The sequence below is a fragment of the Gopherus evgoodei genome, chromosome 2 (assembly GCF_007399415.2).
Source record: "Gopherus evgoodei ecotype Sinaloan lineage chromosome 2, rGopEvg1_v1.p, whole genome shotgun sequence".
In the NCBI taxonomy this organism is placed as follows: Eukaryota; Metazoa; Chordata; order Testudines; family Testudinidae; genus Gopherus; species Gopherus evgoodei.
Window position 1 is genome coordinate 181,367,243 of NC_044323.1, and position 13,470 is coordinate 181,380,712.

Consider the following 13,470-nt stretch of genomic DNA (forward strand, 5'->3'; position numbering starts at 1 on the left):
TGGTTTCCTTGTACCACTAAACAGGTGCTCAGTTCCACCCAAGAAGTGGCTGCACTTTGTTACTGGGTGAAGGGATACTGATACTTGTAAAACACTTTACTATAATGCTGACCTGAAATATTCTAATTATAATGATATTTAAGATGTTAAACTGTAGGACTGTACTAGATCAACCCTATCTTCCACAGCTGTACTACAGTTTAAGCCATAGACTGCACACAAAGCAGAAGTATGTTAATGATTACAAAATAAAGTCATACTTGTGTCCATTAACTGAAGAGATGCTATAAATGTTCAAGCACTGTTAGAAACTAAAGGGCGAGTATGGAAGACCAGAACTACAGAACTTATTTTATATTCAGAATAGAATATGCAAGTGATTGTGTATTTTAGGCTGACTTCAACAGTTCAAATATTCTTGCATAAATCTTGCTGAAATTATCCACAATAGAGGTATCTTCTTTAAAGAGTCTTTAATGCAGTATTAACACAATGTACACACTTAATTCTGTCTTCTTCCCCTCCATTTAAGAGTTATCTTTCTTTACATGATCAAAGACTGCATATGGAGAACAGTACACAGAAAAGATTTCCTTAAGAAAAGAAAAGGTAGGCCACAGGAAGGGCACGAACCAGCCCCAATTCAAACTTGCCCAATAAAGGAGATAGTTTTTATTAGTATAAAAATCAGAACTTATATTGCAAAACTATATCCTTTAAATGACATTTTGCTCAACATAATTTTGCAATTAAATATTAAGCTGGTGTTAGACACATTCTTACAGCCAAACCGCAGTCAGGTAAAGCATTCTGATAGTTTGCATGCAGAGTAACTATATATATTTGTATTGTATTTGACCAAGTACTCCTGTTGGCCCACAGCGGGAATTTTCTTTATCATGATGTTAGGCACCAGTTCCCTCTCTCCCTCATATGTTGTCTATACTTTTTTTTTTGGGACTGCTCAAAATGGGAGTGGTTAATGAAAGATGTATTAGGAGAAATTTAAATTAACACTAACCCAACTTCTCAGAACAAAGTACAGATAAATATTAACTGATGAAACAAATGATATTTTGAATACTTAACACATCAATTTCCCCCAGTCTTTAAAAAAAAAAAGTTATTTTGATGTAAGAACAGTTGTGTACTCTCTGAACATTCAGGCAGCTGCATTTTCAGGCTTCCTATTGACACATTAAGTCACATGATGTTCACAATTATGGACCATGGGGTTTTTCAATCATCTTCAGTCCAAGTCTCCCAACCATTAACAGACTGTTTAAAGGAAAACAATGTAAGTTCACTGAATTTAAAAACATGCAGAGCAAACTACCAAATACTCCCCCATAAAGCATAAGCAAGCAGAAAACTGAAATTATCTGTTTTTAAAAAGATACATGGAGTTTTATTTAAATATTTTATAATCTTAGAATACAGTAATTTAACCCCAATGTAACTAAACAGGAGTGACTCGAGCATATTGAGTAAGATTAGAAACAGCATGTGGTGTAGTACCTGGCACCAGCAATTAAACCTGCAGGCATGACTTTTCCAGAGTTGTAAAATCTCATTCCCATAACTCCAGTCAGTGTTCCAGATGCAACTAAATGAAAGATCAGATGACTAGTGAAAACTATTTCAGAGGTAGGTGAGCAAGAGAGACATGCTAACTCAGAGCGAGCAAAGAAAGGAGTAATAAATAAGATCATCAAGTAAAGTGTGAAACATGATTAATGTCATAACAGAAAAATCAAGACAACTCCTATGTTTTTTTTTTTTTTAAACCCACATTGTTCTGTCAGGGGTAATACTTTAGACTCAGGTTTTACACACTGCACATGCTGTATAGCCCTAATATTAATAGGGATAGTGAATTGCAGAGGAATTTAAACAGCACATAGAACTCCCTCCCGGTCTCCTCTTTCCTCTAGGCTACTGGCAGCATTTGATGGGGGGTTCTCTTTCACTATTTGTGTTACCCCACCTTCATTAAACTTGCAGTATGTACTGCTTTTGGGCATCAGTTGGAGATGGGAGTGAAAGCCTTATGGAGCCCTGGAGTGCACATCAAGAGTGCTATAGGCAATATGAAGGAGAAAAGGAATACACAAGTCTTGCCCCATAACTTATTTCCATAGTTCTAAAGTCTGAGTGGGTGGAGTGCCACAACATTAACTGTGATTAAATTAGTTTTTGTTTGCTAACTTCCTGTTTGTTTGTTTTTACTACAGCTTGGGTGTATAATTCAAGAGTCAGCGAGAAAGGAAGCTGCACCTGCTTGGAAACCAGAGAAATAAATTGTACTGTTGAAGCAGCATCTATATTGACCCTTCGGAAGAGTGAAAGGCTGTGATGTTCCTCAGTAAATTGGGTGACTATACCATTTTATCCCCATTTATAAATTATTAAAAAGTAAACAAAGAACAACCCTCCAGGTTTAGCAGTGAAAACATAACCTGTCAGCTGGAGAGAACCTCTGTGAAGGAGCAGTTGCAGCAGCGGGGTGTCATCCCTGCATTACAGCAGGTATGCCTATTGTGCTCCCTGCTCCCAGCCAGTATAAAGCACATGGCTCAATGTGAGATACCAGCACATGTGATAACCATCAATTTGGCCAAGCCCAGGGTCTGAACAAATGGCCTCTAGACCATTTTTACAGCTTGTTCTGAAGAGGTATGCCCTCAAGCTGAGAGTTGTCATGGAGGGACATCCTCTGTGGATCAGACACAGAGTGTTACGCTTAACACTTCCTGCCTCCATTGGGTTACACAAACAAAATGTGTGACAAGTGGCTGCAATATGAAACATGTATTTTGGTGATTCACACCATATTACAGATCGCAGTTTTTAAACCAAAAAACCCTGACCAAAAGTTTTTTCACTATGTGAATTGCATGCAACCATACACCTCCACCTTCCAGCAGCAGCAGAATTTGAACTCCTCGACCTTCTGGTCCCTTAACTTAAGTTCTTATTATTTGAGCTACAGGAACACTTCCTTTCTAGACCAGCCACTGGAGGAGGACTTGACACACACTTCTAAGCAAGTTCAGTATTCTACTGCTGACTAGTAACAATGTATGATCAGAACCCCTGGCTCTGGGAAAAGAATGTGGTTTACAGCTGTTAAGGACAAGATAACCCAAAACCGTTTTAGTCTCTCTGAAAGACAGTATGGTGCAGTGGAGAAGATTAGGGTTTGTTATCTTAGACCTGGGGTCTGGACCTCCAGTGAACTGCATCAACTATTAACTTATTTTAAAAAGAAAGGGGGCCAGGGAGAAAAAGGGTGGTTTCAACAGCTCTTTCCTAACTGTCTTCTAGGTAGGGGTTCGTGGGTGTAGTCAATAATAGGGATAGTGAATTGCAGAGGAATTTAAAGAGCATGTAGAAGAGGTGAAAGTTGAGCTCCCTCCCGGTCTCCTCTTTCCTCTAGGCTACTGGCAGCATTTGATAGGGGTTTCTCTTTCACTATTTCTGGAAATGATGACAATTCATACCCACAGCAGATTTTTCTTCAAAATGAAATTTGGCAAGTTTAGCTTGGCACGTTTTCCATTAAGGCTAAAATGTTAAACAATGCTCTACAGACAAAACACACCTGATGTACAGTATAACTGATATTCTAAGAATCAGTACATGAAGATACCAATGTGGCTAAAAGCCAGCGCCTGGAGTGATTTAGATTTATTGCAAAAGGATAACAAAAAAGTGAGACAGTCTAGCAGGGAGGGAGTTGGGGAGAGACACCAAAGGGAATAATTTTTAAAAACTCTCATTCTCTCTATCAATTCATTTTTCATGAAACCATCATGAAAAATTCAAATAGTGCTCTAAGTTTATATTTTATGCATTGCTTTTTGCCATTTCAGAGAGTTTTACATAATAAAGGTTTTAAATGCCCTGTTAAAATTGAACTTTGGAGCACAATCTTAACTATGGTGCACACTACTGCTGCACCATAATATACACCCTTGAAATGTTATTAACATAACAGTAAGGTTTTTTTACATAAATATTTTAAAGTATACTCACTCAGAGAAAGCCACACATTTTTTGGATTCTGAGACAGCTGATAAGCACCCAGTCCAGCTAAGCTCCCGAAAAGAAGACCAGCAGCCAGAGATGGGACACTACCTTGAATAAATCAATCAAACACACTGCACTTATTAGAAGATCAGACAAACTTGGTCCATAAACCAAGCAGTCAAACAAAACAATCATATCTGTTCACTGTTATAAGGTAAACTAGAATTTAGATCAAATGTGAGAGGATGTTAATATTCGAATAGGCTGGCTTTTATAAAGGAAGTAATTATACAAATCCTAACTAAGTACCAAATAACTCTAGATTAGTTGCAGGTAACATTACAGCATTTAGTTCTTTAACATGCAAATAAGTCATTGATAAATTACAAACACAAAAAGAGTCACTAGAATAAAAGCATCAGACATGACCTTTTATGGGTAAAAGAACTTATTTTTTCCCCCCCAGTAAAATGTTTCCAGAAGCTCTTGAGAGGTACTAGCATGAAATCAGGGGATTAACTATGTTGGGTGGTACAGATCTCACATAGTAATGGCCTGAGATTAGAAAAAGGAAGTTTAAACTAGCCAGGCAAGATGATTAGACAATTTACCAAGAAGCACTAGAAGGCACCAACAATAGAAGTATTCAAGGCTAAATACACATAAGGCCCAAATCCAAAGCCATTGGAGACAATGAAAAAAACTCATGGACTTGAGTGGGCTTTAGATCTGGTCCTTAGTGGAAAAGATAACCCTGCACTATTGACAGAAGATGGATGCTATTTCCAGTCCTATCCTCAGTGATTTGTAGACAATCTCTAAATGGATTTGACAAAATGTCATCACCTTTAATAAGTGCTGAATACCTTCATCAACCATGCTAAAAGGAGCATTCCACACCTAATGCTAATGGTGATAAGACTCTGTTCCATTTGCAGGTCACCATTAAAATTATCTGAAATCGTCAGGCCAGTATGATAAAAGTCTTTACTCCAAGTGTACCAGAATGATAAGCATTCAGTGCTGTAGGAAGCTGATCATTCTTTAGTCATCAACACATCAGCTGCACTATTGGTTCAGATCCCGCATTTGGGATAAAGCAGAGGATGGAGAGAGAAAGAGAGGAGGTGCAGGATATACTCATCTGTGTAAGGAAAAGACATGAACATTAGCAAGTGGCTACTCTATTCCCATCCAGTTCAGCAGCATAACAACAGTTTATCCTGCAAATGTGGCATAACTGATTTTCCGCAGAATGGCTACTGCATACCTGAATTTTGCCTTAATGATCTACAGTATTGACATGCCCACAACTACTCACACATAGTACCCGCTTCCTCCCACCCCATTCCATGACACAACTGGGCAGGGAGTGGGAGGTGGGGAGTGGGTTAGGTGGCATGATGCCAAGATTTCCCTGGCATGCCTGGAGATTGGTGTTGGAGCACCCCATTGAATACAACATAGGCAAGATATGGTTCAGTACTTTTGATGAAGCCAGACAAAACCTTAAGTTATTACATACACATTTGGACATTCTGATTATATGAAGTCAGGCAGGGGTGCCGCCTATAAGAGATGAAGAAAGAGAATGCTCCCTAGATTTGCACAACAGTAATAGATTTGACATATGAATGTAATATCGCAAGATCATAAGGATCTCCACACAGGAATATACAGTAAAGGAAATTTACACAGAACATTTTTTAAAAAGAAAAAAAATTGTTAAAGAGCCCACTCTGTCAACGGTGACATCATTATATAAGGCATATCTTTTTTGCAAGGATATCAGAACAGTCAGTGATCTGACTGGTTGAACATTTTCAGGTTTAAGTTAGAAATAGATGGCTAGAGAATAAAGTGAATATAATGATGGACAGGGCTATTTACCCAGCTACACTCCCTTTATTTTTAACATGCTGTCCTGTACTTTTACTGGCACAGACAGGTCTCAGTTATTAGCAGTCTCTCATTCCCCTGTCAAGTCACTTTACTTGCTTTTACTCCTCCCCTCAAAAATGAATAAATAAATATAACAAAATAATAATAAAAAAAAAATTTCCTCTTTCCTCTCTGATTGGGAGTCAGGAGACCTGGGTTCCATTCCTGGTTTTGCCACTGAATTACCACATGACCTCAGACATGTCACTTACATTTTGGGTCTCAGTTTCCCCATCTGGAAACAGAGAACAATAATGCTCTGAGAAATACTGATCAAAAGGTCAGCGTAAGTTCCAAATGTTGTTTATTACCTCCATCCTGACCAGTCAGGATGAAATAAGCTAGTGGACACACATTAACAAGCTCTCTGGAGCTCCAATTTATTCACGTTTGTGGGCAAACGCCTACTGAATTCAGGTAACGCAAACTCCTCAGTCCACATTAAACATGACTCTATCCTAAAAATTGAATGAGGGTTTCCACATGAATTGAGGCCTCTCGTTGCAAGCATTTTAGAGCTGATGGTCCACAGTTCTGTATGAAGGAATGAAAACCAAGAAAAGCAGAACTGGAAGCAGCAGATCAAGGAATAAAGTTCCAAGTGCAAGTATATTCAATGCAGCTCAGCAAACAAATGTTGCTAAATAATTGTGACACAGCACAAACAAGTCACACTACTTACAGAAAGGTTAAAATGGAAAGCTGAGCTCTCTAAATACTTGCAGTTACTCTTCTAAATGTACCATTTGTAGAAGTGATAAGGGGACCATCTGTAGTGTACAAGATGGTGCTAGTATCAATTACAAAAAACAAAATTAAAAACTACTAACAATTAACCTTTTTATATGTTCTCTGAAAATATATAAGTAGGTCATTGATATTCAAGACATCAGCAATAAAGCCTTTCTGAAGTAAGCTTACTGCGATTCATCCAAAGAACATAAAGGCTACCAGTAGACGACTGGTATGCCTGATTGTGAGCTTATCACGAAAGAACACCAACTCAAGTAATGAAGCCATCCACTCCCAATTACACTGAAAGATCTGCATAAACCTTAAACTGTCATAGTTAAGAACATTTAGATAGTCTGTTTTTATAAGAAGTTACACTGTGCAGAAAACTTGATATTTTGCTTTTTATAGGCAGGGCAGGTTCCATTTTCCAACATCTGATTCAATTATGCACCAGAGAGTTTGAGGATTTATCAATACTATACCTGCTTTTGCATAGCCAATTATTCCACCTGATGTAACCAATGCTGCATAGCCAAAGCCTATCCAGTCCAAACCCATTCTGGGAACACAACAAGGAAATCAGAGTTATATTAATTCTTTTCATTCCCTCTTTCCTTTACACAGTTTTTATACAATTTATATTTATTTTTAAACTTACTTTTGTGAGCATTAAAGTATTAGCTTGATAACACTTGAAAGGGAAGTCCTCTATGTATAACGTATAATGACTAAAGGTTGGGCAACAGTAATGCAAACCTCCCTATACGGCTCTGTTTTTAGAAAATTATTGGCAATCATTGAGAAGCACGAACAAACATACACCACAAACTTAAAATCCTAAGAACAGGAAAGCATATATCATGATATCAGTGTATCTGGATGCAAGTGTAAGGGAGAAACATCCATATGAATGAACAGTTCCGGACTAAGTGAAAGGATATCACACAAATTAAATATAGAATATAAAAATAGATTTTAAATGGGTTTGATGAACATTGAACCTAAAGCCCAAGGAGAAGCAATGTGTTAGGAAGGTGGTTCAGTGTCTAATGGTCTGAGACAGACGCACTGAAGCTGTTCCTTAACAGAGGCCATTGGTAATGCTTAAGATGCTTGACATGGAAACAATTCCCTATAATCACAACGTAAGGGGTAAAAAACCTCATCATCCTGCAATAGCTCTAGCCCAGAACTTCCCTGAAAAGCCAGAGACTGAGCCATATTGCCATGATCAGATCTGGATTCGAACTTTTTCCAGGCTCAGGGATGTCTGGATCTGGGTTTGGGTTCAGCCCAGCACACACACAGGCGCCACCCACAAATCTGGCTCCAAACCTCCCTCCAGTCTGGGGAAACTCAGATGTGGGGACTGGTTCAGGCTCGGTTCTGTAAGATGGATTGGCAGACCCCTGCGATCACCCCAGAGGGATGCAGAGTGAACCAAATTCAGAACAGTCCTGCCCTGGCAGGGCGAGGAACCAGGTGTGACCAGAGGGGAACGTCACCATCTCCAGACTCTGGAGTCCCCAGCCGCAACACACAAGAAACCTCACTCCTGAATACGGGCACCTCCTCCTCCTCCAAACACTCCCTCGTAGCACAGCCTTGCTCAACACCCACTCGCCCCGCTCAGCCCCCCGCACAGCTCGGCTCAGCACCAAGCGAGAGGTACGAAGCCAGCTACTTGCCCCCTCTCTTCCCCGCACCCGGGGAGGCCGGGAGCTCCAGGGCCGGGCGTGTACCCTGCAGGCCCGCAGCCACAAGGCGCCCTGTCCCCCGCCCCACTGACCTGCCCTCCCGGCCCGGAGCCGCGCTGCAGCGGAAACTCTGGCACGGGGGCGTCCCGACCTTCCACCCCCGAACTTCCCGGGGCGGGGCAGCCAATCAGAGCCGCGCCCGGCGCAGCAGGGAGGGGAGGAGAAGGGCGGCTAAGCAGCCCGTAGCTCGGGGGTTGCCGCCCAGGGGCTCCCTTCCCCCCCTCCTTCCAGCAGCTGAGCGCCTCACTAGCCTCCATGTATTTCCCCCGCGGGAGGCGGGGCTGGCCCCGGGAACTTCTGTGTCTAGCGGGGCGATTGCATCTTCTGCCGGGGTGCCTGCCCCCCCAACTCCCCGGACAGCTCAGGGAGGGGGTGGCCCTGACCCCTCATTCAGGGGCAGCGAGTTGTACGAGTCCGGGCTCCAGCAATGTTTGGGGCTGGGTCTCTCCGCCGGCCCCACCTGCACCCCAGTGTCTCCAGCTGTCACACACCTCCCTGGGGTCCCTCTCCTCTGCAGCGCCACGCTGACGCTGCTCTCCTGGCCCCTGGCATGAACTGCCGCCGCAGGGTCCTAGTGCTCCCCAGTCAGCCTGCCCCTGCCCTTCTGCCTCAGACTCTTCTTTTTTCCAGCAGGACCCTCCACCAGCATAGCCCCCCCCCCCCACGCCCACAGTCACTGCTCCTGCCCCGCACTGGACAAGGGGCAGCCTATCCGCCACCCCCAGTAAGGGGCAGCAGCAGGGGAGGATACCCACATGTGATGGCATCCCCCAGCACCCACCACAGGGGAGGCAAGGGAGCTTCCTGGACCTGAGAGGGGCCCTAGGAGCATATGCAGTGACAGTGCTGTGGGGTGAGTGTGGTGCAGGGGTGGTGGTGATGAGGAGGGCCCTCCCCCAGAGCTCACTACTGCCAGCGTGGGGGGTGGGGAATCCTCCTCTCTGGCCCCAGCCCTGGGGCAGCCTTCCTACACCCCAAAGTTACCCCCAGCCCTGCCCCGCCCCAGACCCTGCACCCCCAGAGCCCTCACCCGCTTGCAACCCTTTGCCCTAGCCCTGAGCCCCCTCCAGCATCATGAATCCCTCATCCCCAGCCACACCCCACAACCCTGCACCCCCTCCCTCCACACCTCTTCCCACCCCAAAACTCCCTCCCAGTCTGTACATGAGTATCATAGATTATTAGTGTTGGAAGGGACCTCAGGAGATCATCTAGTCCAACCCCCTGCTCAAAGTAGGGCCAAGCCCCAAATGGCCCCCTCAGGGATTGAACTCACAACCGTGGGTTTAGCTGCATCCCTCCCTCCCCAAAATCCCTCCCAGAGCCTGTACCCCTCACCCCGTGCTACACCCCCCCCCACCCCTGCTGAGCCAGCAAGCAAACTCCATTCCAGACCCTACACCCCTGCCGCAGCCCAGGGCCTGCAACCTGGACCTCCTCCCTCCACCCAAATTCCCTCCCAGAGCCATAGGGAGGTGGAGGGCAGAGTTTGGGGGGGGCAGGTTCTGGGCACCACCAAAATTTCTACAAACCTGCCACCCCTGCCCTCATTCCTTGCACAGCCTAAGCACCACTTGTCACGGAGTCCCAGGCAATGCTCTGGAACTGCTCCCCACAAAGCCAGTCAGGACTTTGGGGAGCCTCCTCTCCCATGGAGCAGACTGTCTTCAGGGCAAGAAGCTCACACAGCTTAACCTCCTGGTTCTGACCTTGGAGCATTCAGCATATGCCCCTCTGTGCGCTTGCCACAGTGAGTCCGCTCAGGTGGGGTCCTGGGGAGGTCAGAGGGACCTGCACGCACCCCCAACTTCGCAGTCAGACATGACTCTCAGCCAGCCAGTAAAACAGATTTATTAGATGACAGGAATATGGTCTAAAACAGATCTTTTAGGTACAGAGAATGGGATCCCTCAGCCGGGTCCATTCTGGGGCCCAGTGAGCCAGACAACCTGGTCTGCCCTCACTTCCCGTCCCCAGCCAGCTCCAAACTGAACCCCCCTCCAGCTACTCCTTTCTGGCCTTTGTCTCTTTCCTGGGCCAGGAGGTCACCTGATCTCTTTGTTCACCTTTAGCCATCCCCTTGCAAGGGGGGAAGGGCGCTGGCCGTTTGTTGCTAGGAGACAGATTGTCGGCCATTTATGCACACTGGAGACTTAAGAAATGCGTGGGGGAAACTGAGGCACACACAGTATTCCGAGGAAACATTAAGAACAGTCCCACTTTGTCACACCGCTGCTGTCAAGCACAGGGAATTCCCAGCAACCAGGCTTGGGCCCTTAGAAATAGAGACTCACAGCATGGGCAGATGCAGTACGCATATCATTAATTAGGGCTGCTTATTTAGATATCTGAGTGTGTGTGTCTCGTATTTTGTTAACAGCCACACTTTAAACCACAGCAGCAAGTTACACATTACATGTCTAGTCTTCTGGCGTGTCCCTGCTCTGGTTACAAGTTAACATCTAATTCCTACAGAGATGAAAGGGGGAAAAAAAAAGTTGCCTCTCTCATTTGTATTTTTTACAACACTGTTTCATTGTTCCTTTAGTCAGTCAGTTGCTCAGTTTCCCCTGTTGTCTCCTAAGATGACTACTCCGTGGCAGGGATCTCCCTTAATAGCGTGACAAGGGGCAACTGTGACTAGGGGAAAGAGCAACAGAGACACCTTTAAGACTAACAGATGTATTGCACAAAGTGGGTATTCACCCACGAAAGCTTTTGCTCCAAAACATCTGTTAGTCATAAAGGTGCCACAGGACTCTCTGTTGCTTTTTACAGATCCAGACTAACACAGCTACCCATCTGATACTGTGACTAGGGGGTTATTCCTGGTAGGGCAGCTCCATTACAGCCATGCTACCAAGAAGCAGGGATGGAGAGGAATGGCCAGGGCAGACAGCTTACATGGAGGCACAGAGTCTTCTGTGATCCTTGGAATCTACAGATCCCTGGAGATCCAGCTGTTTTGAAGACCTGCGAAGAGCAGGGATACCAACTCTTGTCATCCTTCCAAGAGGACATTGTGAGAGAAACTGTTCAAGGGGAACCTCATACATTTCCTTCTTCACCAGCTCCCACAAGTTTTACAAAGAAAGAGAGACAGAGCATACATCAAGAATCTTTCTGACTGGGTATGTCTATTTTTTACATGTTTTAGCTCCGTCACAAACCAACCAGCCACAATGGGTGCAGTTGTGATAAACAGATCATGAGCCATTGTGCCTGGTGCTTCTGATCTCTTCTCAGCATGTCTGTCTTATCAGAGGCTTCTCTCTTGGATTTGCCCAGTAAGACAGCAAAAGGTTTTCACTATAGGTTTCATATAGACTGTACTTATTGTGATAAGAACATGCTATCAATGTACAGTGTGGGACATATGTTTCAGCTAAGAAGTGTTGTTTACCTTGCAGAACTTTTTTTTTTTAAATTAACACACAAATATTTTCAGCCCTCACACTGGTTATTGCTGAATTACACTTGCTAAAAATATCTGACAGGAGCACCTGGAAGAAAATGGTTGGTCTGTCACTGCATACACCTCTCAAAAAACAAACAAAAAGAGCTTAATAGATTTTGTTGTTTTTTTTTGTTTGTTTTTTAAACATCACCTCTGACCTAAAAAAACCCATGAAAAACATTTATTTTCAGCCCAAACGGAGTTTGAGAATGTTATCAGTAACTATTTAATAGTAAAAAAATAAAGAGAGAGACTGCAGTTGACAATAGGAGATGCATTTCAGACTTACCTAGGATAACTGCTACTGTAATAACTGAATCCTGACTTATGGAAATTTTGTCCAATATCCAACTTTGAGCCTATAGTTAGCATAAAATGATTTATAGTTTATATACTCCTCTACAATTAGAGTGGTAAAAGCTAGACATGGGCCCAAGAAGAAACACCAGATCCAAACCTCACCCACAAATTCTTAGGAAATTCAGATCCAGACAATAACTTGATTACTGGGATCATATCTAGTAAACAGTATTATTCCATCACAGCTCAGTTCTTATCAAAGTGTAACATATACACTTCAGATGATGTTGATTAGTAGTTTTTTCCAGTATGTTTCTTCTGTCTAGAAATTAGCTGAAAGTCCAGTTACAGAGGATCCTTCTGGCCCTCATCAAATACATTCACAACTGTAGTAAATGCAATAGCTTCTTCCACTATAGTAAGTATGCAACACTGGCCAAATGGACACATTTGGTGAAGGAAGTGTTTTGCACTAACATTTCCTGCCAACACCTTGTGTACTGTGAGGTAAAATATATCCCCAAAGTCATATAAAGAATATAGAAATTTTTTTCTTACAAACAACTAAGATTTAAACAAAACCACCTGAACAAGTGCTTAAACTAGCTTCTCACTTTCTTCAATGCAATGGTACTACAGGGTTCAAAGAACCTTAGAGGTGTTGCATAGGAATTCAGAGTGCACACCACATTTCAGGTTTCAAAGGAAAAAGGTGAGCAGTCCCAAACCAACACTGTATAGCCCTGAACCTTTTAACTAATATTAGAGTCAGAAACAGAAGCAGGCTATAGTTAGCATGAGTATACTTGCACCTGGGGCCACAGAATTGGCTGTGGAGACATTTATGGAAGGTAGCTAACATCATATACACCTCTACTCCGATATAATATGGGTTTGCATATAACACGGTAAAGCTCTGACACGCTGCACTGAGCAACATTAAGGGTCCTGGACCAGGCTGGGGCCGAGGGGTTTGATAAAGGGCAGAGGGTCTTGGGGGCAGTCAGGGGCTTCCCCCGCAAGAGTCTGGGGGACAGGAGCTGTGGGAGGGCACTTTTGGGGACCCCCAGTCCCAGAGTGGCCCAGGGGATTAGCGGGGGGCTGGGAGCGCCCGCTCTGCTTCCCTCGCCCTGGCCCCTGCCGTGTCGCTCAGGGGAGGGGGCTTGGGGGAAGGGATCCCCTCGCACTCACGGCAGAAGCGGAGCAGCCTGGCCCCAGCTCGCTTCACTCCGCCAGCTCCCAGCCACA

General features: G+C 44.0%; 1 protein-coding gene across 5 annotated transcripts; it reads right to left on the reverse strand.

Annotated features, from left to right (window-relative positions):
- Window positions 1–457: 457 nt before the first annotated feature.
- LOC115646519 (transmembrane protein 14C-like) lies at window positions 458–9,004 on the reverse strand. 5 transcript variants are annotated; one of them, XM_030552440.1, is made up of 5 exons: window positions 8,957–9,004; window positions 7,191–7,267; window positions 4,039–4,140; window positions 1,519–1,606; window positions 458–1,278 (listed from the first exon to the last, which is right to left on the reverse strand). In XM_030552440.1, the coding sequence occupies exons 2-5, from the start codon at window positions 7,264–7,266 to the stop codon at window positions 1,221–1,223; spliced, it is 324 nt and encodes a 107-aa protein (XP_030408300.1). In that variant the 5' UTR covers window position 7,267; window positions 8,957–9,004; the 3' UTR covers window positions 458–1,220. The 5 variants fall into 5 exon arrangements, with proteins under 5 accessions (XP_030408300.1, XP_030408298.1, XP_030408299.1 ...); XM_030552438.1 differs by lacking the exon at window positions 8,957–9,004 and adding an exon at window positions 8,498–8,615; XM_030552439.1 differs by lacking the exon at window positions 8,957–9,004 and adding an exon at window positions 8,397–8,474.
- Between the last annotated feature and the right edge of the window lie 4,466 nt (window positions 9,005–13,470).

Excerpts from the sequence above, each read along its gene's own strand:
- LOC115646519 (XM_030552440.1), bottom strand. The coding sequence starts at position 7,266 with ATGGGTTTGGACTGGATAGGCTTTGGCTATGCAGCATTGGTTACATCA. Across the intron at positions 1,607-4,038 it reads AAATGTGTGGCTTTCTCTGA|TTGCATCTGGAACACTGACT; the intron begins GTGAGTATACTT and ends TCTTTCATTTAG. Across the intron at positions 1,279-1,518 it reads GGTTTAATTGCTGGTGCCAG|TCTGTTAATGGTTGGGAGAC; the intron begins GTACTACACCAC and ends TCCTTTAAACAG.